This window comes from Heterocephalus glaber, unplaced genomic scaffold (assembly GCF_053883595.1).
Source record: "Heterocephalus glaber isolate CG9 unplaced genomic scaffold, H.glaber_assembly_v1.0 deba00000347, whole genome shotgun sequence".
Taxonomy (NCBI): Eukaryota; Metazoa; Chordata; class Mammalia; order Rodentia; family Bathyergidae; genus Heterocephalus; species Heterocephalus glaber.
In genome coordinates, this window is record NW_028258143.1 from 38132288 (window position 1) to 38158508 (window position 26221).

Here is a 26221-nt window from a genome sequence, read left to right on the forward strand (position 1 = left end):
ACAATTTCTTCCCAGCCAGCACTTTTCTTTGTTGACCGATATTTAACACTGATTATGAGGCATAATTTGTGGTTTGCTAATGACTTTATCCCGTGTGTTAGGAAAAAGAAAGAAAAATGCAAAGAAAGTTTGGGAATGAAATAGTATATGCAAGTTTACTTAGTAAAAATTATATATTTTAGAAAGATCAAAGTATTGTAATACACTCATGGACGGTTGACTTTAGCACGAATTCCCAAACCAGATTTTCCTTTTTGAATTAAAATCTTTTGTTTAGTTTTTTGGGTTTTTTTTTTTTGGTACAGGGAATTGAACTCCGGTCCTTGCACTTGCAAGGCAAGCAACAGAACCACTGAGCTAAATCCCTGGCCCTCTTTTGTTTAGTTTTAATTGATAGATAATAATTGTGTGTATTTATTGGATAAAATATGGGGTTTTGTATACATATATATGGCAGAAAAATTCAGTTAAGCTAATTAACATATCCATCATCTCATCAACTTCTCTTTTGTAATGAGAATGCTAAAAACCTATTTTTAAAGCAATTTTGAAGTATACATTACTATTAACTATGGTTATTGTACAGCGTAGTAGATCACTAAATCTTATTCCTCCAATTTAACAGAGACTTTGTTCCCTTTGATCAGCATTTTCTCTTTTCCCATTTGCCTCTGTGTTTCTATAAGATCAACTTTTTTTTGATTACATATATGAGAAATCTTGTGATATTTGTCTTTTTGTGCCTGGATTATTTCACTTAACATAATGTCATCTAGTTCCATTCATGTTGTGACAAATGACAGAATTTTCTTATTTTTGGAGGCTGAATAGTATTGTTTTGTATATATACAGTATGTTCTTTAACCATTTGTCTACTGAAGAACACTTAGATGGATCCTGTAACTTTGCTATTTTGAGTAATTTTGAAATCAATGTGGGAGCCCGAATCTTTCTTTGATAAATTGATTTCAATTCTTTTGGATGTATACCTAGAGGCAAAATTTGTGGATCTTATGGACTTGCTAAATTTAGATTTTTGAGGCAACTCCATTCCGTTTTCCTTAGTGGCTGAAGTAAGTAACCCACTAACAGTATACGAGGGTTTTTTTGTGTTCACATTCTCACCAAACTTTGCTGTCATTTGTCCTTTATTTCCCTCCCCAGTACTGGAGATTGAACCCAGGGCCTTGTGAATGCCAGCAAACATTCTAACACTGAGGTATATCCCCAGATCTTTTTATTTTTAACCCCTTTTCTTCTTTTGGTGCTGCTGGGGATCAAACCCAAAGCTCTGTCTGTACATGTTAGGCAAGTGCTGTGCTTGCTACTGAGCTACATTTCCAGCACATGCCCAGCCCTTTTTATTGTTTTGTTTTGAAGCAGTGCCTTACTAATTTGTCCCAGCTGGCCTTGAAGTTGACTTCCTTCTGCATCAGCCTCCTGAATAGATGAGATTACAGGTAATGCACCACCATGCCAGCTCACTTGTCTGTTGATGGCCATTCTAATAGGTATGAAGTGATAGCTCATTGTGGTTTAAATTTGCATTTTCATAATGATTAGTGATATTTAATATATTAAAATTTACTTTTTGGCTATTTGTGTGTCTTTGAGAAATGTCTGTTCAGAAGACTTGTCTATCTTTTATCTGGGTTATTTTCTTCCTATTTAGTTTTTTGAGTTCCTCATATATTTTGGATTATTACCTTATCAGATGCACAGTTTGAAAATATTTTCTCCCAACCCTTGGGTTCTTTCTTCACTCTGTTAACTGCTTTCTATGCCATGTAGAAGCTCTTTGGTGTGATACAATCCCATTTGTCTTTTTTTAAAAAATAAATTTGTTACCTTTTTTTTTTTTTTGAGTTCTACTTGAAACATCATTGCTGAGACCAATGTTGTGAAAATTTTTATCTGGGTTTTATTCTAGTAGCTTTACAGTTTCTTATCTTAAATTTAAATCTTTTATCCATTTTGAGTTGATTTTTATATTGGGCAGGATAGGATACAATTTCATAGTTCTACATGTGAATATTTAGCTTTCCCAACACTATTTATTTATTTATTTATTTTTGTTGTTGTTGTTAAATTCTTTTATTGGTACATTTTAGGTATACAACACAATTACATTTCTCACTGGGAACTTGTACCTTTACATGTTGCATCTTGGTTCTTATTTTTTCCCCATTCCTAGCCCTCCCCTTCACCCCCTCCACCCTTCCCTATTTACAAAGACTTTATTTCCATTTTTTCCATTTCTCATCATTTTTCCTTTCCCCTGCCCCTCCCACTACCCCTACCCTTTTGGACCTTTTCTTCCTATTTTGCATTATCGATTATTCATTCTAATCATTGGTGCATTTTAGGTATACAATATAATGACATTCATCATTGGAAATTTGCACCTTTACATAGTCTCTCTTGGTTCTTATTTTTCACCCTTGCCCAGCCCTCCCTTCAACCCCTCCAGTCCTCCCTATTTACAAGGATTTTGTTCCTATTTTTCCATTTTCTCATATTAATTCCATTCCTTCTTTCCTTTCCCCTAGCCCTCCCACTTCCTTCCCCTTTGCCCCTTTTCTTCCTATTTCACATTGCCTATTATACATTTTAGTCCTTATTTATGCTTTCAGTTTCTCACACCAGAGAAACTATCTAGTATTTATTCATGTATGTCTTATTTATTTCACTTAAGAGTATTCCCTCAATGTGCATCCACTTAGCTATAAATGTCTCTAATTTCTCATTTTTTTATGGCTAAGTAGTACTCCATTTTATAAAAAACCCATATTTTCTTTATCCAGTCTCCAGTTGATGGACATTTGGGCTGTTTCCAAGTTTTAGCTATCACAAACTGTGTTGCTATGAACATGGGCACCCATATATCACTGTGGTATGATTCTTTTAATTCTTTGGGGAAGATCCCCAGCAGTGGAATAGTGGGGTCAAATGGGACTTCCAGTCCTAGTTCTTTGAGGTATCTCCATCCTGATTTCCACAGTGGTTGCACCAGTCTACACTCCCACCAGCAGGGGAGCAGGGTTCCTCTTTCCCCACAGCCCCATCAGCATTTGTTATTGGTTGATTTCATGAGAGCAGCCATTCTTTCTGGAGTGAAGTGGAATCTCAGCATTGTTTTCATTTGCATCTCTCGAATGAGCAGTGATGTTGAACATTTTTTCATATGTTTATTTGCTATTTCTACTTCTTTGTCTGAGAAATGTCTGTTCATTTCAGATGCCCATTATCAGATTGGGTCTTTAAAATTGGGAGGTCTGATTTTTGTAAGTTCTTTATAGATTTGAGATAGTAGACCTTTGTCTGAGGAACAGCAGGTGAGGATTTTTTCCCACATTGTGGGTTGTCTCTTCACACTGCTGGTGGTTTCTCTTGCTGTGCAGAAGCCTTTTAATAAGAAGAGATCCTACTTGTTGATTGTTTGTGCTAGCTCACGGGCAACTGAGGTTTTGTTCATAAAATCTTTTCCTACACCGATGTCTTCAAGGGTTCTACCTAACCTCTGTTCCAGCTGGTTCGGCATTTCTATTTTAATATTTAGATCTTTAATCCATTTTGATTTTAGTTTAGTGCATGGTGAGAGATGTAGGTCTAGTTTTAATCTTTGGCAAATTGAAATCCAATTTCTCCAGCATCATTTGTTAAAGAGGCTACCTTTCCTCCAGTGAGGGTGTTTGGCTCCTTAATTGAAGATGAGATGGCTGAGTGTGTCTGGAGTTGTTTCTGCATCTTGTAATCTGTTCCACTGGTCCTCAGGTTTGTTTCCTTGCCAGTACCATGCTGTTTTTATCACAGTAGCTTTGTAGTAGAGTTGCAGGTTGGGGATTGTGATACCCCCTGCCATGTCTCTGTTGCCTAGAATTGCTTTTGCTATTCTGGGTCTCTTCTTGTTCCAAATGAATTTTTGGATTGTTTTCTCAAGGTCCATGAAGTATGCTGCTGGGAACTCAATTGGAATTGCATTAAATCTATATAGCAGTTTTGGAAGTATGGCCATTTTCACTATATTAATCCTTCCTACCCAGGAGCAGGGGATGTCTTTCCATTTTCTGATATCATCTTCAATCTCTCTTTTCAGAGTGTCATAGTTTTCAGAGAAGAGGTCTTTGATTTCTTCCATTAGGATGATTCCTAGGTATTTCAGTTTTTTGGATGCTATTGTGAAAAGAATTATTTGCCGTATTTCTCTCTCAGTGAGTCTGTCATTTGTGTAGAGGAAAGCTATTGACTTTTGTGTGTTGACCTTGTAAATCTTTTTTTTATTTTATGAAAAAATAAAACAAAATTTCATAACAAGATAAGAGAATAACAGTACTTATGTACCATTATCTTCAACGTAGTTATTCAGAGTTCAAGACATATACAAAAAAGATTCTCTCTTATGAAGAAGAAACAGATAATAGCACACAAATTTTTGTGGGGGGACTGGGGATCGAACTCAGGACCTTGTGCTTGTGAGGTAGGTGCAGCACAACTGACCTAAATCCCTGCCTCCACACAAATATGTTTTTTATTTTATTTTTTATTAAATTCTTTTATTGATACATTGTAGTTTTACAACACAATTACATTTTTCATTGGGAATTGTACCTTTACATAATGCATCTTGGTTCTTATTTTTTCCCCATTCCTAGCCCTCCCTTCACCCCCTCCACCCTTCCCTATTTACAAGGACTTTATTTCCATTTTTTCCATTTCTCATCATTTTTCCTTTCTCTTCTTTCCTTTCCCCTGCCCCTCCCACTACCCCTACCCCTTTGGACCTTTTCTTCCTATTTTACATTATCGATTATTCATTCTAATCATTGGTACATTTTAGGTATACAATATAATGACATTCATCATTGAAAATTTGCACCTTTACATAGTCTCTCTTGGTTCTTATTTTTCACCCTTGCCCAGCCCTCCCTTCAATCCCTCCAGTCCTCCCTATTTACAAAGATTTTGTTCCTATTTTTCCATTTTCTCATATTAATCCCATTCCCTTCTATCCTTTCCCCTAGCCCTCCCACTTCCTTCCCCTTTGCCCCTTGTCTTCCTATTTCACATTACCTGTTATACATTTAGTCCTTATTTACACTTTCAGTTTCTCACACCAGAGAAACTATTCGGTATTTACACACATGTCTCCTATTTATTTCACTTAAGAGTATTCCCTCAATGTGCATCCACTTAGCTATAAATGTCTCTAATTTCTCATTTTTTAGGGCTGAGTAGTACTCCATTTTATTAAAAAACCACATTTTCTTTATCCAGTCTCCAGTTGATGGGCATTTGGGCTGTTTCCAAGTTTTAGCTATCACAAACTGTGCTGCTATGAACATGGGCACACATATATCACTGTGGTATGATTCTTTTAAATCTTTGGGGAAGATCCCCAGCAGTGGAATAGTGGGGTCAAATGGGACTTCCAGTCCTAGTTCTTTGAGGTATCTCCATACTGATTTCCACAGTGGTTGCACCAGTCTACACTCCCACCAGCAGGGGAGCAGGGTTCCTCTTTCCCCACAGCCCCACCAGCATTTGTTATTGGTTGATTTCATGAGAGCAGCCATTCTTTCTGGAGTGAAGTGGAATCTCAGTGTTGTTTTCATTTGTATCTCTCGAATGACCAGTGATGTTGAAGATTTTTTCATGTATTTATTTGCTATTTCTGCTTCTTTCTGTGAGAAATGTCTGTTCATTTCAGATGCCCATTTTTGGATTGGGTCTTTAAATTTGGGAGGTCTGATCTTTTTAATTTCTTTATAGATTCAAGATAGTAGACCCTTGTCTGAGGAAAAGCAGGTGATTTTTTCCCACATTGTGGGTTGTCTCTTCACACTGCTGGTGGTTTCTCTTGCTGTGCAGAAGCCTTTTAATAAGAAGAGATCCCACTTGTTGATTGTTTGTGCTAGCTCACGGGCAACTGAGGTTTTGTTCATAAAATCTTTTCCTACACCAATGTCTTCAAGGGTTCTACCTAACCTCTATTCCAACTGGTTCAGAGTTTCTATTTTAATATTTAGATCTTTAATCCATTTTGATTTTAGTTTAGTGCATGGTGAGAGATATAGGTCTAGTTTTAATCTTTGGCAAATTGAAATCCAATTTCTCCAGCATCATTTGTTAAAGAGGCTATCTTTCTTCCAGTGAGGGTGTTTGGCTCCTTAATCAAAGATGAGATGGCTGAGTGTGTCTGGAGTTGTTTCTGCATCTTCTAATCTGTTCCACTGGTCCTCAGGTCTGTTTCTTTGCCAGTACCATGCTGTTTTTATCACAGTAGCTTTGTAGTAGAGTTGCAGGTTGGGGATTGTGATACCCCCTGCCATATCTCTGTTACCTAGAATTGCTTTTGCTATTCTGGGTCTCTTCTTGTTCCAAATGAATTTTTGGATTGTTTTCTCAAGGTCTATGAAATATGCTACTGGGATCTCAATTGGAATTGCATTAAATCTATATAGCAGTTTTGGAAGTATGGCCATTTTCACTATATTAATCCTTCCTACCCAGGAGCAGGGGATGTCTGTCCATTTTCTGATATCATCTTCAATCTCTCTTTTCAGAGTGTCATAGTTTTCAGAGAAGAGGTCTTTGATTTCTTCCATTAGGATGATTCCTAGGTATTTTAGTTTTTTGGATGTTATTGTGAAAGGAATTATTTCTCTCTCAGTGAGTCTGTCATTTGTGTAGAGGAAAGCTATTGAATTTTGTGTTTTGACCTTGTAACCAGATACTTGACTGAATTGAGTTATTAAATCTAGAAGACTTTTGGTGGAATTCTTGGGGTCTTCTATGTACAGTATCATGTCATCTGCAAATAATGTTAGTTTGACTTCTTCATTACCTATCTTTATTCCTTTTATTTCTTTCTCTTGTCTAATTGCCATGGCTAATGTTTCCAAAACTGTATTGAACAAGAGTGGTAACAGTGGACATCCTTGTCTTCTTCCTGATTTTAGTGTGAAGGATTTCAGTTTTTGGCCATTTAGTATGATATTGGCTGTTGGTTTTTCATAGATGGCTTCTATCAGTTTGAGGTAGCGACCATTTATGCCAATTTTTTGAAGGGTTTTTATCATAAATGCTTGTTGGATTTTGTCAAATGCTTTTTCTGCATCTATGGAGATAATCATATGGTTTTTGTCCTTGGTTCTATTGATATAGTGTATTACATTGATTGATTTGCGTATTTTGAACCAGCCCTGCATCCCTGGGATGAATCCCACTTGGTCAGGGTGTATGATCTTCTTGATGATCTTCTGCATTCTGTTTGTCAGTATCTTATTAAGGATTTTTGCATCTATGTTCATTAGTGAGATTGGCCCATAGTTCTCTTTTTCAGTAGGGTCTTTCTCTGCTTTGGGGATCAAGGTGATGCCTGCTTCCAGGAATGACTTTGGGAGTATTGCTTCCCTTTCAATTTCATTGAAGAGTTTAAACAGTAGTGGCAGTAGTTCCTCTCTAAATGTCTTGCAGAATTCAGCAGTGAAGCCATCAGGGCCCAGGCTTTTCTTAGTTGATAAGTTTTTAATTACGTTTTCAATTTCATTGGTTGATATTATGTTGTTTAGAATTGTTAGGTCTTCTTCATTCAACTTTGGTAATTCATATGTATCTAGGAATCTGTCCATCTCTTCTGTGTTGTCCATCTTATTGGCACATAGGTTCTGGAAGTAGGTATTGATGATCCTCTAGATTTCTGCTGGGTCTGTGGTAATTTCACCTTTTTCATTCCTAATTGCATGGATTTGGGCCTTTTCTTTCCTTTTTCTGACAAGGTTGGCTAAGGGTTTCTCAATTTTGTTGATTCTTTCAAAGAACCAACTCTTGGCTTCATTGATTTTTTTGTATCATTCTCTTAGTCTCCATTGCATTGATTTCAGCTCTGATCTTTATAATTTTCTCCCTTGTATGAGCTTTGGGTTTGTCCTGCTCTTCTTTTTCTAGAAGGTTGAGGTGCAGCATCAGGTTGTTTAATTGGGCTCATTCTGTTTTCCTAATATGCGTATTCACTGCTATGAATTTCCCTCATAAGACTGCTTTCATTGTGTCCCATAGATTCCGATATGTTGTATTGTCATTGTCATTTAATTGTAGGACCTGTCTGATTTCTTCTTTAATTTCCTCTGTGACTCATTGGTTACTCAGAAGTGTGTTGTTCAGTTTCTACGTGTTTATGAAATTTTTCATATTTCTTTTGCTATGGACCTCCAGTTTCATTGCACTATGGTCTAATAATATACAAGGGGATAACTTCAATTCCTTTGCACTTACTTAAACATGTTCTGTGTGTGAGTATTGGTCCATTTTGTAGAATGACTCATGTGCATCTGAGAAGAATGTGTATTCTGATTTTGTGGGGTGAAAGACTCTGTAATCATCTGTTAAGTTCATTTGTTCAAGAGTTCGATTGAGTTCTACTATTTAATTACTTATTTTTTGTCTAGTTGATCTATCTATTTGTGACAGTGGGGTGTTGAGGTCCCCCGCTACAATTGTATTAGTGCATATATTGCTTTTCATGTCTGTTAGTATTTGTTTTATATAGTTGGGTGCACTAGTGTTTGGTGCATAGATATATATGCTTGTCATCTCTTCCTCTTGGATTGTTCCCTTTACAAGGGTGTTGTGTCCTTCTTTGTCTCTCTTCATCAGTGTTGGTTTGAAATCTACTTGATGTGCAAAGAGGATAGCTACTCCTGCTTTTTTTTGGGTTCCCATCGCATGGAGTATTGTTTTCCACCCTTTAACTTTCAGTCTATGAGTTTCCTTTTGAATGAAGTGTGTTTCTTGTATGCAGCATATTGTTGGATTTTGCTTCTTGACCCATTCTGCCAGTCTGTTTCTTTTGATTGGTGAATTGAGACCATTAACATTGATGGTTATAACTGAAACATATTGACTTGTCATTGCCATGACTTTTTCTTTTGGTTGTGTTCTCCCCCTTTACATTTAATTTCTTGTCATGCCAGATGGGTTCATTCTGCTTTGCTTCTTGGGGTTGTGATCCTCAATGTCTGTTCCTAGGATATTGTCTAAAATTTTTGTAGGGCTGGTTTGGTATTCATGAAGTTTCTAATGTGCTCTTTGTCATGAAAGTATCTTATTTCTCCATCAATTTTGAAAGATAGTTTTGCAGGGTACATCAACCTGGGTTGGAGGCTGTTTTCTTTTAGGGCTTGGAATATGTCACTCCAAGCTCTTCTTGCCTTGATGGTTTGTGTTGAGAAGTCTGCTGTGATTCTGATGGGCTTTCCTTTGTATGTGATTTGTTTCTTTTCTCTGACTGCTTGTAGAACTTTGTTCTTCTGTTGAGTTTCTGGAATCTTAACAATTATATGCCTCTGTGTAGATTTTTTTTAATCAAGGCTATTTGGAGTCCTATATGCCTCTCTTCTCTGTATGTCAAGTTCTTTTCCCCTACTTGGGAAGTTTTGTGCCATTACTTCTGTGAAGAGTTTTTTTTATGTCCTCTGCACTCTCTCTTCTTTCTTCATTGACTCCAATCAGTCTTATGTTATTCTTCTTTGCATTGTCTAGCAGCTGCTGGATTGATTTCTTGTATTCCCTTATAGTTTTGAAGCAATTCTTCTTTTCCTGGTCATTAATTGCAATCTTATCTTCTATATCTGAAATTCTGTCCTCATATTGGCTCATTCTGCTGTGTAGACTTTCAATGGAGTTTTTCATCTCCTAGAAATCTATTTGCATCTGTTTTGTGGATTCCATTTGTTTCATATGTTGGGATTCCATCATATTCCCGAGCTCCTCTCTTGGTTTATTAATCATGCCTTGCACTAGGAGCACAATTTCTTCTGATATTTGAGAAATTATTTCTGATTTCATTTTTTCTGTATCCCCTTTTGTTGCCAGTTCAGTGGGTCCAGGTGGTTGAGTGTCAGAGTGTTCCATCTCATTTCCCTTTGAGGTTGCTGTAGGTGATCTGGAAGTCTAGTTTTGAGACTTATTTATGTGTTTTCTCATTTTGACTGGGGGGACTAGGGGGGTGCTGTTGGTGCCCACACGGCTCACCTCCTCTGATCTGGGAGAGGTTGGACAGGGGCTGTTAGAGGTGGTAGGGTTGGTGGCCTGGAAGCCCCTTCCTCTGTGCTGGGAGTGGCGGGACAGAAGGTGGCCCAAAAGCCCTTTCCTCTGGGCTTCAAGCAGCGGGAGGGATGGTGGCCAGGAAGCTCCTTCCTCTCTACCAGGAGCAGTGGGATGGTGGCTCAGAAGCCCCTACCTCTGGGCTGGGAGCAGTGGGAGGGATGGTGGCTGGGAAGCCCATTCCTCTGGACCAGGAGCAGTGGGACGGCAGCTCAGAAGCCCCTACCTCTGGGTTGGGAGTGGTGGGTGGGATGCCAGCCCAGAAGTCCCTTCCTCTGGGCTGGTAGCGGCAGGATGGATGGCGGCCCCAAAGCCCTTTCCTCTGGGCTGGGAGCGGCAGGAGGGATGGTAGCTGGGAAGCCCCTTCCTCTGGACCAGGAGCACTGGGACGGCAGCTCAGAAGCCCCTACCTCTGGGCCAGGAGTGGTGTGATGGATGGCAGCCCAAAAGCCCCTTCCTTTGGGCTGGGAGTGGCAGGAGGGACGGTGGCCAGGAAGCCCCTTCCTCTGGACCCCCAACACTATTTATTGAAGAGACTATCCTTTCCTCATTATCTGTTTTTTGACATCTTTGTTGAATATTAATTAATTATAAACTTGGAGGTTTATTTCTGGACTATCTATCCTGTTTCACTGGTCAATGTGTCTGCTTTTGCCATACTGTTTTTATTTTAATAGCTTCATAATATATTTTTAAATCAAAGATTATGATGCTTCCAGCTTTGTTCTTTTAAAGATTCCTCTAAAAATATTAGAATTGGCAAACAAATTCAATAAAGTTAATGGTTACTAAAGTCAATATGCAGAAATCATGAGTGCTTCTATACACTAACAAACTATCTGAAAAAAATTGGGAAAAAAATCCTATTTACAATAGCATGAAAAACAATACAATACTTAGGAGTTAATTTAATCAAGGAGGTGAAAAATATATACACTGAAAACTATAAAATATTGCATGAAGTCGAGAAAGGGACAAGTACAGTGTACAGAAATATATCTCATTTCAGGGTTTGGAAGAATTTGTATTAGTGAAATAACTATGCTACTCAAAGCAATCTACAATTCAATGTAATTCTTATCAAAATCCCAGTATCATTTTTCATAGAAATAGAATGAACATTTCCAAAATTCATATGGAACCAGAAAAGACTCTAAATAGCCAACAAGCCTTTTTTTTTCTTTCTTGCTCAGTGATACAGTGATCATCTCAGTAGTACCAATGGGATGAAAATTGTCTGTTGACTTCTTTCCAAACATGTTGAAGGAATCCCTAGACATTGGGCACAGCATCAGGCAAATCTCAAGAATATCACCAAATGAATTATTAGGAGTATTATGATTAATACAAAAGAATATCATTAATGACTGTCCTGGTTTCAAATTTTCTTCTTTTTTTAAATTTCTTTTTTCTTTTGTTTCTTGAAATTTTCTTCTTGAGAGTAGGAAAAGCAAATTAGGTCAGTAATTTTTAAAACATCAAGGACCTAGTCCCTTTGACCCACTGAATCAGAAACTAGATATGGGGCTCAGCTATCAATACTCTTGAGAGTCCCTCTGGTGATTCTGATGTGTAACTACTGTTCAGAATCACTGGAGTAGATGACTAGGACTCATTTATAAGGCAATGATTTGTAGATTCAGTTGGGAATCCAATGGAAAAATCTCCAGATTATGAAAATAGTTTTGGCAGAGTGAAATAGAAAGTGTAATTGAATTTGGAAGAGAAAGTGGATAGTAATGTTTTTCAGATTTTAAGATGCATATGAATCACTACAGTTTGTTAAAATGCAGATTTTGATTCAGTAGGTCTAGGATGGAGTCTCAGATTTTGCATTTCTCACAAGCTCCCCAGGCCTTATTGACTGCGCTGCTTCTGTGATCAAATCAGGAGGAACTATGGGTAAATGCCTTCTTGCCTCTCATAGAAGAGGAAAGGAGGTGTCCTGCTTTAAGATTTAGGTGCCTGTTCTGAAATAGTAAAGCATAGCAACATCATGGAATACTTTATTTTGTAAACAAGGCATGACCCACTAAGAATGTTACTTCTAATGTTTTTTTTAATTTATTTTTTTTCCTTAAATTCTTTTATTGGTACATTTTAGGTATACAATACATTTACATTTATCATTGGGAACTTGTACCTGTACATGATGTATCTTTGTTCTTATTTTTTCCCCATTCCCTGTCCTCCCTTCACCCACTTCTAATGTTTTTGAGGAGAAAATAGTATTTTGTTCCACTCCCTGAACAGCTAAATTTATGTTAAATAGGATTTGTTAAGATTTAGGGATTAAAGAAAGATAGATGAGAAAGCTTGTAGGAAGGAATTAGCAATCTTTCTGGGGAGACAGAAAATTAACTAAATTACAATGTGCAACACTAACAGAATTAGCAAGAAACATATGCTTTAGGAGCAGAGTGAGGGCAAAAGGTAATATTGATTGGGGAGCGAAGATGCTTGGAACAGCCTTTATGGAAGAGGTAATATTTGAATCAGAACTTGAAGAATGAATGTGTAGAATTCTGACAAGAAAACTATGAAAAGGAAGAGGGAAAGGTGTTTCAGGAAGAAAGGATTAAAGCAGGAGTTCTCAACTTTGATATCAGATGATCTGGCAAGATTATAGCAGTTTCTTTTTTTCTCTTTTTTGGTACCAGGGATCAAACTTGGAACCTTGCACTTTCGAGGCAGGCGGCAGAATCACTGAGCTAAATCCCCGTCCTAGGCAAAATTTTAAAAAGACCTTTAGATAATCTAAATTAATTTGAACCTGGTCACCAGTGTTGTTAAAAAATCTCTTTAGTGATTTGAATACACAATCAAGGTGAGAATCACTGAGGATATATAAAGTTGCAAGACTTGTTAAAATGTTTTAAAATATTTCAAGGGACATGGGAGCAAAAAACAAAGAAGTTCCAGATGATTCTTGGGAAAGATATGCAGACCCACTGTGGTATGGGGTATAAAACTTATTATCACTGTAATTAGAGTAGTATATAATTAATATGGAAATAACCAAAGGCTGTGGAGAATGTGCTTTATAAATACAAATTAGACAGAATTAGGGCCTGTTCCATAGCAGTAGCTACTGTCTTCATTTGATCGTTTTTGCCAAACAAGAGAGGTAAGATAGGTGGTCCAGCTAGCACTGCCATGATAGGAGTCTTGGCTGGGCTGGTGGCCTTAGGTGGAAAGGAGGTGATGTGCTTGCATGGTTGTGGGGTTTTCAAAGGCAGTGTGACTCAGAGTATGTCCCACAGCGCAGCAACATAAACACCAGCGAGGAGATTGTTAGAAATGACACATACATACCCAGCCTGCTGAGCCAGGATTTCTGAAAGAGGACTTGTCTAGATAATTCTTAAGCACAATAAATTTTAAAAAGTGCTGGTCCGTGGAGCTGAAAGAGACTACAAGATTCAGAGATTATATACCTACATACACTCAGACACAGACATATACAAAACCCTATAGAAAGTAAGCAAGGAAGTAAGCACAGAGGTAGAGAAACAGCTCCCAAGCAGGACACAGGAAGCATTGTTGCAGGAGTGGAAGCCTATGGGGGGGTGCGGGGGGTGGGATGGAGGGGACTGGCAACCACAGACTGAGGCTGGGACCTAGAACCCAGGATTCTAGAAGTGAACAGGTGGCCACTGAGCCGCATGGTAAGGGATGCCAGGCTGACACCAAGGATAGCTGTAAGGCCTTCCAGTGATGGTCCCTTCTTTTTGGCAGGCATGTCTTTCCATTGGGTCTTTTGCACCCTGTCCTGCATTCTTTTCGGGTATCTGGTGGGAAAATGCCACTAGACAGTACAGTTTCTACACTGAAGGGCCTCTCTCATCTTACTTTCTGATTTTAAGTTTCACTTACTTATTGCAACAGTTTTGTATCTTTTGGGTTCATGTTTGTCAAGATTATTCTTTCACTTTGTCACCCCACCTTAAGCTCTTTAAGCCACACTTCTCCTTTATGGTGTATTTTGAGCATTTCTTTTCTTAGTTCTAAATCTTTGTTTCTCCAGAACTATTTGCTCACTCATTCTTTCTTTGCCCCTTTTATACTCAAATTCAGTCTCTCCACGAGCCTGTTCATCTCTTCTCTTCCACCCCATCATCTTGTTACACTTACTTCTCACTTAAATTTTCTAAAGAGACAAACATGTCCAAATGTGGTGACCAAAACTAGCAACAGCTCATTGCTCAGGCAGGCTAATGCTGTTTGGGAGATCAGTGACTTGATCCTCAGTGCCAAATAGGTTGATGGTTAAAGAGGAGTGTTTACTTCACATGGCTGTCGAGAGACCCAGTACTTTCACCAGAGCCACACCTGGAAAAAGTCACTTCCGCCCCCATTCCCTTGGCCAGAATGCAATCATATGAGCTCATCTTACTGAAGGGGAAATGGGAATGTGGTTTAGTAATGTGCCCAGGAGGGAAAAAAATTAGGTTTGATGCACACCCAAATGAAAGAATTTTAGCATTCTTTGCCACACTCTACTCTTACTAAAACTATTACTTTTTGGATTCACAATGTTGGGAAGCATAATAATGAGATCTGGTAACTAAGTGTTCACTGTACATCAGGTCATCAGGTGTGTTACAAATATCTAATTCAGAGCTTAAGACAATAAGATTGCAAAGGAATAGTTTTCACTATACTCATTACACAGACATGGAAATGAAAGAACAAAGGTAATTTATGCAAGGTGGTACAATTAGTATCTATGTGGCTAAACTGGTACTGGGACCCATACAATCTGACTCCAAATATTGTATATTAAATGATCTTGTGTGCAGAGAAAGAAGACCAAGAGGGCCGAAATGAACAGAATACTATTTTGTAATCTACTTGGTATGTACTCAGGTTTCTCAACTTCTGTAAGCCTTGACTTCATTTGTAAACCAGTTTACTAATAGTACATAATACATAATATAGTGGCTATGAGAGTAAACGAGTTAATGTATTTATTACATGAAGAAGGCTCATGCCTCTGTACAATTTTCAAACTTAGCTCTATGTCTAGCACATAGTAAGTATATGGCAAATATCAGACATTATTATTATTATACCATATTTAAATATAAAGGAAGGCTTGTGTCAAGTATTTGAGTTGGTAGCAATGATAGCTATTTCCCTTTTGTGTGTTTTCTCTCCAAATTCCTTTACATCCTCTTTGGTCTGTGTGTGTGTGTGTGTGTGTGTGTGTGTGTGTTTGTGTACGTGTGTGTGTATCTTTTCCAGGAAAAGGTTTGTTCATGTTAAAAATCCTTACCTGGATACTATGGATGAAGACATCCTCTATCACTTGGATTTAGGAACAAAAACACACAATCTGCCAGCAATGTTTGGGGATGTCAAGGTAAGAATATTTCTAACTGTAGAAAAGTGATTGAGTTTCTTTTGGTAATGTTTCTCTTACTTTGCCAAATAAACTTTACACCTTTGGCTAGAGAAATGTCAGATGTCCCATTGGGAAGTAAAGCTGTACTAACTTTCTGAAACAACTTGCGTAGTGAACATCATGTACAATTATTTCCACCCCCACAAGGTATAGGTTCCCAAACTGAAACTAATGCAGGCATGATTATTTGGCTGCACAGGCTCCTGGAGATAAATGCAATTTTATTAACATTACTGCTGGGTGCTCAGAATTCATTATGTTTTAACAGATTCAGTTCAGTACTTAATGTCCACATTTACTGCAGAACCTCACTAATTCTCATTTTATTAAATCATAAAAGAATTCAACAAAACTAACAATACCATATTAATCTACTTCTTGGAAATAATCATTATTCAATATTTCATATTATTAAGATTTTTTTGCTTCATAAGAAAATTGTTCATGTAAATATTGCCAGGAAAATTAGATTTCTGTATAATTTATTTTATCTTATGTATTTTAATTATAAAAGCAATTCATGTTCATTATTTAAAATTAGGATAATATAAAAAAGATCAATGATTTTTTAAAAAACACACCTCATAGTCCCACACCTAAATAAACACACTATCAACCCATTTCTTTTCTTTCAATCCTTTTTAATGAATATATTTAAAAATAGTTGTAATATAACTTTGTACTCTGCATTTTTCATTTAACTTTATGACATTAATATTTTCTCATTTATTACATTTTCTTTAAAACACATTATTCCTGGAGGTAAAGTGCCAGTGCCATAAATTATAAAGCCTATTATCAAGTTTCATGTTAAATATTTTGCATTATAAACAAGACCCGAGTGGCTGTTTTTGTTACTAAGGATTTTGCACATTTAGGTGTGTTTAGGATGATTCACAGAAATGATCAAAGGGAATGAACTTTGTTTATTCATTAAGTTTGTTTATTGGTACATTTTAGGTATACATTATGATCACATTCATCACTGGGAATTCATCCCTGTACATGGTGTATCTTTATTCTTGTTTGTTCCCCTTTCCCCTTTCTTGCCTTACACCCCTCCACCCTTCTCTATTTACAAAAATACTTTGTTTCCAATTTTTAAAGATCCAAAAGGAAAGGAGAAGGGAGGGGAGTAGGGAAAAGGAAAGAAGGGAATGAAGTTTTAAAGAAAAAAAAATTCCAAAAGGCCTATACATATTTACAGTCCCATCAGTGGAGAACTGTGCGGTTTTCTGCTTTTCCCCCAACTCCTTTAGCAATTATAAGAACACAAATAGAGAGTTTTCATATCTACTATGTCATCAAATTGTCACATTGGCTCTTTGAGTTAAAGTTAGCAGATCTTGACCTGCTCTATAAAACAAGGAAACCGAGTTCAGAGAGGCTAAAGTTGTGTTATGGAGGGGCAGAGCTGGGACAGACCAAGTTCTTCCAAGTCCAATTTCTAGGGATCTTACTTATTGTACCAGGTGGCTTTTTTGAATTATGGTAAGCCCGAATAGTCCATTAATAGGATGGAGGATGGGAGAAGAGGAAGAGGTTAGGAAGAAGAAAAGGTGGAGGAGGAGTGAAGGAAAGAAGGGGAGGAAAAGGAAGGAAGAAAAGAAGAAGAAGAAGAAGACGTAGACTTATGATGCTCATTATCACCAGATGCCAAGTTGCCTCCCCCCTCTCTCCCAGAGTGCGGTGCAAGGTTGCGGGGAGATTTCCCAGCAGCAGCAGGACTGGCCCTTTCTCCATTCCCCTCCAGGCTACTGCTCCTTGCCTTGGTGTGGCCTCCATTGTCTTCTGCTTCACCTTTTCTCCCTACTGCTGTTTCTGATGCTTATGCTCCAGGAGTCATTGATCAAGCTGCCTCACAATGGTTTTCCCAGGACCCTTATCTAAGGATTATTTTGATGAATCAAAGGGTCATCATAATTAAAAACTGAATTATTCATTTAGTTAATAAGTTAAAGAGACTTAGGGTATTTTTTAAGACTGAGAGCGACCTCTTTTCTTCACGTCTGTCTCTCCTCTACCATTTATGGAGAGCCTCTGTGTGTCTGACCCTGTACGGTATCTGAAATTATACACCATTCAAACCCCAGTTTGACAGCTGAGATTCACAGAGTTTGAGACCTGTTGGCTCCTATTTCTAGATGAGGAAACTGAGGTTCAAACAAATACACAATGTATACAAAAATTATTTACCTGTTAATAATAGGCACAACACAGCTGGTAAGTGAATAAGTTGGGACTAAACTTCAAGTTTCTCTGATGAAAAAAGTAATGGTTCTTCCTGCATTTTTTTAAAAAGCACTATATTTTGGTATTTTCTTAATTTCTGGGAAGTCAATGGGCTTACTTTAGAGATGAAAATAATGAGACACACACATACACACACGCCTCATTTCTGTTACAAGCTCAGGACCAAGGCCTTCATTCTCTACCTCTCTGCCTGACTGGATTTTCATCTGCACTTATTTTCATACTCAGAAACTTATTTTCACTGTCAGAAACTATTACCCAGCCTTCCCAACTTTCCAGCCATCTAATGTAGAACTTCAGCAGATTCATTTTTGCATAAAAGAATGCTCTGTTTATAATCTGTTTGATCCCTCCAAAGAGCAACTCTACTTATTAGACCATTTTGAAAGGAGACAAAAGTGTGTGTGTGTGTATAGAGTGAGGAGCAGGAGACATGGTTTCAAATGATCAGAACTGGCTCTTTAACCTAAACCAGAATTTTTTAGAGGCAGCAGGTAAAATTTGATTTATTTTCACAGATGCTTTTCTCATGACCTTGTCTTCCTCCAGCCACATTCTTATCTTTGAATGAGAACATTCTAGGTTCAATTTATTTACTCCTTTAAATCTCAAGACAGCAATCCTGGCTAGGGAACCTAATGTATTGTACCTGAAAAGTCACCCTTGCCTTCACAGCAGTGATGATCATTATTATCAACATTGTTTTCAAAAGAAAGTAGAATTCTGGACATACAAAGTTTTAACCTAAAAGACTCTGACAGTCACCCTTATTTCCTTCATATCCTCACTATACTGCTACCTGCCACTGCAAAATCTCACAGGCTTAGCACAATGTATGTTCACTTCTTGCTCACATTAAGTAGAAAGCAGGTGGTCCTAGTTGATGGATGGCTTTCCTCAAATTGGTGGTTCTGGAACTCAGGCTCCTACTGTCTTGTTGTTTTGTCACCTTCAAGGAGTAGCTTGTAGTGTCTCTGGGTGCCAGTCTCCATCCAGCAGCTGGAAGAAGATATGTAGAATAACCAACATACCCTTCCTGTGATAAGGGAGATTTCCATTGGCACGCATTGCAAGTAGCATGCATGGCTTCTGCTCATATTCTAGTGGCTGAAACTTAACATATGGCCTCATCTAACTGGAAGAGAGCCTGAGAAGTTAAGATTCACCGTGTGCCCAGAAAGAAAGGGAAAACAGTTTTGGCAAATAGCTCATTAGTATCTGTCATACTCACTGGAAAGAATCAAACGACTGAAAAATACAATGGAAGATCTCTATTAGGAGTTATTTTTCAAACAACATTCAAATATATCTTCTGTAATGTTTTCAATAGGTATCTTATAAAGTCACTACCTGGCACTCTCTAGCCTGAGAAACTTCAAGTACCATGGAACGTCATTACTTTATAAAACTTGGCATAATATGCATTCTGAAGGTGTTTATACTCCTGTGTCAGCACACAAAATATATAAGCTGCATTTATGTACTATTAGAGTAATACAAAGTGGCAAAGTTAAGCCTCTCAAAATAGTGGTGATATTTGAAGGTGAGTTTGTTCTGACAGTCATTAGGCAAAGTCTGTAACATATTTTTTGTAGTGCCTTGACTCTTCCTGAATGCATTTCTAGCTTCTTTGATAAAACCAGGGTGATAATTTTTTTTGAAACATAAATCACAGTAACTGTCACCAAAGGTCAATGTTAGTTGGTGGTCCTTAGCCATGTTTTGCTTCTCATTAAAGCAGCCAGACTGAAAATTGTGTCTAGAGGTGATGTTTAGTACATTTGGTATAGGAGTGGGCCTTCGAGAACTGAGCTGCTTCTGTCTATACATATCATTTTTATGTCTCCAGAAACATTCAGAAATTTCTGTTGATTACAGCAATATCTATAGTTCAAAGAAGAACTCAAACCACAAGTTATTCTAACATCTACTTTGGTTTTATGATCAATTCAAATAGTTGTAATTTACATTCACTGGTACCACACAATGAAGTTATTTTCAATCTACTGTATTTTGTTTAAAAAATGAAAAGGTCTTCTTGCACTTAGATCTTGAGCCAAAACTTAACTATTCATACAAACAGAGAATAAAAATCCACAAATAATCAATAATGATTGAAAAACTCACTTTCAGTAATGAACTTATCCTCTTTGCTACCCAACCTTTATGGCTTACTTCCATTACAGTTCATTACTGGATTAAGTGCCCAATGGGGAAACTCCTAAACCCACAGAAAAGGCAATAATAAGGGGCAGATGAAGAGGAGAGGGGCTGGATGAAAGGACAATTACATTCCATAACTGAGAATGAGCATGTGCGGCCCAGGAATTATTGCTAAATGGAAACAATGCATCATGTGATCAGACCACCCAATAGTTACAGTTAATCATTTTTGTGAATGGGAGCGCCCACTCTACAACCCCAGTCAGATACTTCCTTAGGCAGATCTTTATCCTTGTGAAGACCTTCTCAGTCCTCTTCTGATCCTCTGCCCAGTGTGTCCACATCAGCCAGAAACTACCAACTGCCTTTTCCTTGCTAGAGGACTCAAACCAGCTTCATTTGTACAAACTCCAATACAGAAACAATGAACAAGCTCAAAAGGAAGGCCAGGAAATTGCTACATAACATGGAAAATTATAATCACTATTGATGAGACACAGAGAAGGTGCCTGCTCTTGCATGATGTCCTTTGCTATATACAATCACATTTTATCCAACAAAACTCCCTGAGGAATGCTGTGTTTTCCCATTTTGGAGATGATGGTCTGAGGCACACAGAGATGACATATGGAATGTTGAGCAAGTTGCTTAATTGTAAGTGGTCGAGGTTCAAAGACAAGTTTACCTAACTCCCAAGGCAGGCCCTAAAGCACTCTGTGGCCTCTCTCTCTGTGGTCTTGGAGTGTCTTCACACTCTGTATACCACACTGCCCAGTTTGGGTCTCTGTGTGACTTTGTGTCTGATCCCATCTGTGGACTCTGCTTCCTCCTGGCTCTGGGACATTTTGGTGCTGCTCATCTTCTGCATAGGTGACTCTGGTGCTTACCCAGCTGGCTGCTCATCCCTGCCACCAAAAGGCTACTATGCTCCTTTCTCTAGCATCTACTCTGTGGCATGAAGCAACTTCCAATTTATCAGACTTTATTAGATGAGATTTCAACACATATCTTAACTTCAGAGATGTTAAACAGGAATAAAACAGAAACAAACAGAAATCACTGGAATAGGTGAACTACTGTGGTAAAATTCCAATTTATAATAAGGCTTGTTCCATGAGAATTTCTTCTGAATGAGAAATTGAAAGTGTTGACATGACTCCTCCATATCTTAAAGCTGTCATAGTACATTTTACAATAAAAGCTTATGATTGGGGATGTAGAATCAGAAAACACATGTGAAACTAGCAATTCTCCTTTTCCTCTCCTATTACTTACATTCCATGTCCTCAGTACTTACATACTAAGCACATATTATGTTAATCTCCCAAGCTAGGCTGATTATATTAATTTAAGATGATGATTGATGATACTATAAACAAAAACCAGGAAATAGATCCTTGAACAATATCAACATTTAGGATGATTTTGTGACTTTCTTTACTAATTTGATACACAAAACTTTGCATCTGCTTGCCATCTCTACAGGGTAATGATATAAATTAGCTAGTTTGTGAACATAACCCATGACATCTCCACATTCTTTTAAGGAAATTAATGGAATATTAAAATAAAAGCATTACAGTTGAAAGCTGATCCTGATTTCTTATCCCAGTTTCTATGGAAGGTACTTGTTTATTTTTATTAACAGTTTGTCTGCGTCGGTGGGAGCCCCAACAGAATGAAAGCATTTGCACTGTTCATGCACAAGGAGCTTGGGTTGGCAGAAGGTGGAGAAGACATTAAAGACATCTGTGCTGGAACTGACAGATACTGCATGTTCAAAACTGGCCCTGTGCTTTCCATCAGTGTAAGTGCGCAGTGGTGGGTGTCAGCTGGTCCTTGCAGGCTGGAGAACAGAGTGAGAATTTCTGCATACAATTCTTTTCCCCCTCTGCTTAGCATTCTTACACAATAAGACCATGTGTCCAGGTATGATATCCATTACTGCAGAGAGTCCTTGGGTTTCAGGAGAGCATGAAGTGTTACTTGGTAGTCACCATTTAGCTATTCATGTTATGAAAAAGTCCTCAACGCATTCACTCAATCCCTCCACTTTTTATTTGTAACTGATTGATGTCCCCCCATCCATCGGCAATTTTTTTCTTCTCTTTCTCTTATCTAGCTTTGGGAATGTTGAGTTTTTAGTACATAGGGGCCAATTTTCAGGAGTACTAAAGCAGGGCTGTTTAACACTACAGTAAGCTGTCTGAAAATCCGCTGATGTATTTCCAACAAGTCCTTGTGAATTGCTCTTCCCGTATGTAGAATATGTTAACAATTCTGGACACACACAATGTCATAAGACCACCTAAAGAGGAATGATTTGAAGTTTTAGGGAACCTGCAGACCAGTCCCCTAAGTGGTGCCCCTTAGGAGGGTATCAGTGTATGCACACCCCGTTCACCTTTCCCAGCTTGTCTCTCTGCACAGGGCAAGATTCTGAAGCAATAGCTATGAGTCCATCACATGTATGGATGTGGTAGCCCTCCTAAGAGACACAGGTAGGCATGTCAGGGAATAAAGGGAGAGTCCTGAAGAGGAGGAACAATTCTATGGAGGTGATTTGTAAGCAGCACCCACACCAGGGACAGTCACCATGTACCAATCAGTCAGATTGTCCATAGTACTCAGTGGTAAAGTGTGGTGATCATGACTGGAAGCCTGGACCAACAAAGGAAAGAGCATACAGAACCAGTGGAGCAGCCAAGTTGATCTCCCCTTTAGGCAAGGAGTTCCTGAAACCTTCTTTGGGCTCATATGACTTCATCCAATAAATAATGGTGGACTATCTGCATTACCATAGAAGGAAGCAGAATATCCTCTGATTCTGGCAAATCTTGTCCTGCTAACTTTTGCTGATCTTTTAAACTATAACCATTTGTCCTTTTGTGCACAGTAAATGAGGAAGAACAAAAAAGTAAGGTTTATATAAAAAGTAGAACTACCATAAATGAGCATTAATACTTCAGAGTAAGATATGAAAATGGCAGCAGACTAACCCTGCTGTCCCGTCAGGAAGAAGGATCTAAAATATGTACCAAGCCAAGGTTAGCCAATTAAAAATGGGCCTTGGTAGTCAGGCAAATGATTCCCAATGGAGACCCCTTTGAAAATTTCTCCTCTCTGACAGCTTGACAGCTGTCAAGGAGTGTGTGTGTGTGTGTGTGTGTGTGTGTGTGTGTGTGTGTGTGTGACAGAAAGAGGGCGAGAGAGAAAGAACATAACTTTAACAGAAACATTTGAGTCCATTTGTCATTTTATCACTATTTTGCGAAATAGGTGCTAATCATAAACTTAACAAGTATCTGATTTAGGAAGTACCTAATAGATCAAACAGTAATCCATCATCTTAGTTTATAGTTCAGAAAATTATCTTTAGTTTATTCATTTGTTGCAAAGCCAGTCCCAACTTCCCAAACTTGTTAATTTTGAATGTACAAATCAATTCAGGTTTGACTCCTGGCTCTAGGAGGATCATGATGCATTCAGAAAGCAGGACATATCAGATGACTAACAATGGTGAACCCAGAGGCTCAGAGTTTTTATTGTTTAATATTCTTGATGTTGAGAAGGAAAGAACTCGGGTGAAGTCATGATGGGCACAGCTCCATTGGTTTTACCAAGTCTACCCTGTGCTTAAGAGTAGAATACATGGCAGAACCATTTGAATCTCTACTCTTAAGTGAGAAATGAAGTAAGTAGCCACTAAAATGAAGCTGAGATCTAGTTTTCACAAATGTCAGTACAGAAGGTCTTTCTAAAGAACTATTAGAACATAGTGTAATCGCCAAGAGTTGCTAAATCCTCTGATCTTATGCTGATCCCTAGTCTGCTGACATTGATTCTACTGTTCAAAATGTTGAAGAAAACCAGAATTACCATCATAAGCTATAGAAATTTAAACTCACCCACATGTTCAGTATAAGCAACAAATTCTTACATCAGAATCTTACCACATTTCTCCCCTAGAACTTCTCAATGATCACACGGGATTAGCAGTAAGTGGACAAGGCCACATGAGAACAATGAAACGGCTCTATTCTTTCACTTACTATGTTGGAGAAGCACTGGCAACACAGCAGCCAAAATTATGTTTCCTCTGTACTAAGTCAGTTGTGCAAAAGCTCTTTACACAGAAGCATTAAAAAGAACCCCATGGCGAGATCAGAAATGGGAGTGCCCTGACACACCTGTATACCACACCATCCCCACCTTTTGCTCTTGACAGTGAGGGGTGAGCTCAGTTTAACTGGCAGTGAGATGCCTCTCTTTGATCCTCACAGATGGATGCATCCATCAGTATGTCATGTAGGCGTCAGTTAAAGATGACTTACGTTTTCCTCAGTGTTGGCAAAGTTTTAATGATTATGTAAATTTATCTGAGGGCTGTTAACTTATAATGAAGGAAGAAAATATGTCCTGTTCCCATATCCATTTGTGCGATGTATAATGACTTTCTCCTTTCTCTCGACAGCATGGGATGGGTGTCCCCTCCATTTCTATTATGCTTCATGAACTTATCAAATTACTACATCACGCACGGTGCTGTGACGTTACTGTTATCAGAATTGGTACATCAGGAGGAATAGGTGAGATGGATTGATTTCTACCATTAAAACAGTGATTTTCGCATACAGGCTTACATTCATTCAAAGTACACCAACATACAGCCCAACAGAAACCTGGATGGGCTGAAAGTGTTAGGAGGCTGGACCTGAGGCAATGTAAGGAAATCTTCGTGCATTGCCTTTTTCTCTTTTTTTTCTTCCCCATGGAAAGCTGGAGGGAGCGATATTACTGCTATATCCTCAAACAGTCTCAGATGTCCATATAGAGATGAATAGAAAGTGCTAGAAAATATTTTGAGGGTAATAGTAAGTTTTGAAGTTTGGAAATTTAAGAAGTGATAGAAATAAGAATGTTCAAGTAGATAAGTTACAAAGATTCACCCTTCATATCAGCTAAGTAAGCAGACTTCAGAGCTCTTGGGAAACCATTGCTTTTTGTTCATCTCTGACCACATTGCTCTCTTGGCTATATCTTTTCCTCATAGGTACCCCAGAAAGAAACCAGGCTGAGCTTTTTAGAGGTCAAGTGGTCCTTCCTAACATTTTCCCAGAGCATCTCCAGGTCCTCTCTTCCTTGGTGGGTCAGGTAGCTGTCAAGGGGCCTTATTTATGCTTCCAGATTGTGCTGAAATAAAGTATTGAGGAAACCTCTCCTCCCTCACCTCTTTCTTAAAGAGCAGGTCTTGTCAGGGAGCAATTTTATCATGTAACCAAATGCAAATACAAATAGGTCACTATGACTGGAAAGTTTTGGTTGACAGACTGACAAGACTAAATGGGGATTATAGAAAAGGTTGAGAGTTTGGAATAAAAATGACCATAAAATTACATAATTTTGGAAGAAAAGACCTCAGAAATCTCAAAAAAAAAAGGAAAAAAAACCCTAGTGAAGCGATATGTCCAGTGACACAGTCACTAAAATCAGCCATGCTTCCCTAAAATCAGGCAGTGATTCAGGAATAAAATCCAGCCAAGGTCCCTTACATATGGAAGAAAGGAAAATTGTGAATGTCCATGCAGAGTGAAAGGAAAGCATAAGCAATTAGTGTTAGATCAGATTCCATCTAGACTGTAGTTAACCCAATTAGTACCTCAAATAGTCAATAGGGAACAGTGTGCCTGGGAATGAGATGAATAGCACTGTTATTAAAAGTTTCTCATTGTACCTGGGTTGTGGTATGCAAGTATCAGTTTTCATAGCTCACACCTATACATGGTACCATCCTGACTGCTGCAGTTGCCACTTGGTATCCATGAGTGTCCAGCATGGATAAGCCACTCTGGAGACCGTTCAGCTCATGGTCATGGTCTTTTAGTTCATGGCAACATTATCCATACTGCACATAGACAGAAACAAAATCACAATGAAGGCCTGTGAATAATGGTAAATTAATCTACAGTGCTGGTGTGAACATTTTCATTTTGCGGGGAACATCTTCATTTTCTTTTTCAGTACCTGGGATTGAACTCAAGACCTTGCGCTTTTGAGGCGGGCACAGTGCCACTGAGCTAATCCCTGGCCCAGAAACATCTTTATTTTTAAATTTATATATTTGTTAGGAACTCTTTGCTTATAAATAGGATACACAAGTTTGTTTTGTTTTAAGCAGTATTGCATCTGGAGATGAAAGAAGTATCTGCCTTCCTTTGCTGACATTCTCATTCCTTAAGAGTGAACACATCTTAAAGGCACTTGGTAAAATATTTGTCCCTTTGAAAGAACTGA

At 38.2% G+C, this 26221-nt stretch overlaps 2 protein-coding genes across 13 annotated transcripts in view; one reads left to right on the forward strand and one right to left on the reverse strand.

Moving 5' to 3' along the window:
* Upp2 (uridine phosphorylase 2) overlaps nucleotides 1-26221 on the forward strand; it is a 55935-nt gene that overhangs the window by 1237 nt on the left and 28477 nt on the right. For 8 of the 12 annotated variants that reach the window (XM_013076317.3, XM_013076320.3, XM_013076313.3 and 5 more), the window contains 3 exons: nucleotides 15352-15469; nucleotides 21576-21734; nucleotides 24402-24516. In XM_013076317.3, coding sequence (XP_012931771.2) covers nucleotides 15352-15469; nucleotides 21576-21734; nucleotides 24402-24516 — 392 coding nt within the window. Of the gene's footprint in view, nucleotides 1-1380; nucleotides 1461-14906; nucleotides 14962-15351; nucleotides 15470-21575; nucleotides 21735-24401; nucleotides 24517-26221 lie in introns of those variants that run through there. The other 4 variants (XM_087196127.1, XM_087196157.1, XM_087196130.1 and 1 more) reach the window with 3 other exon arrangements.
* The window catches only part of Ccdc148 (coiled-coil domain containing 148), a 392699-nt gene continuing 382657 nt past the window's right edge, over nucleotides 16180-26221 (reverse strand). The window contains exon 15 of the mRNA XM_021266013.2: nucleotides 16180-18763. Coding sequence (XP_021121672.2) covers nucleotides 18716-18763 — 48 coding nt within the window. The 3' untranslated portion in view covers nucleotides 16180-18715. The remainder of the gene's footprint in view (nucleotides 18764-26221) is intronic.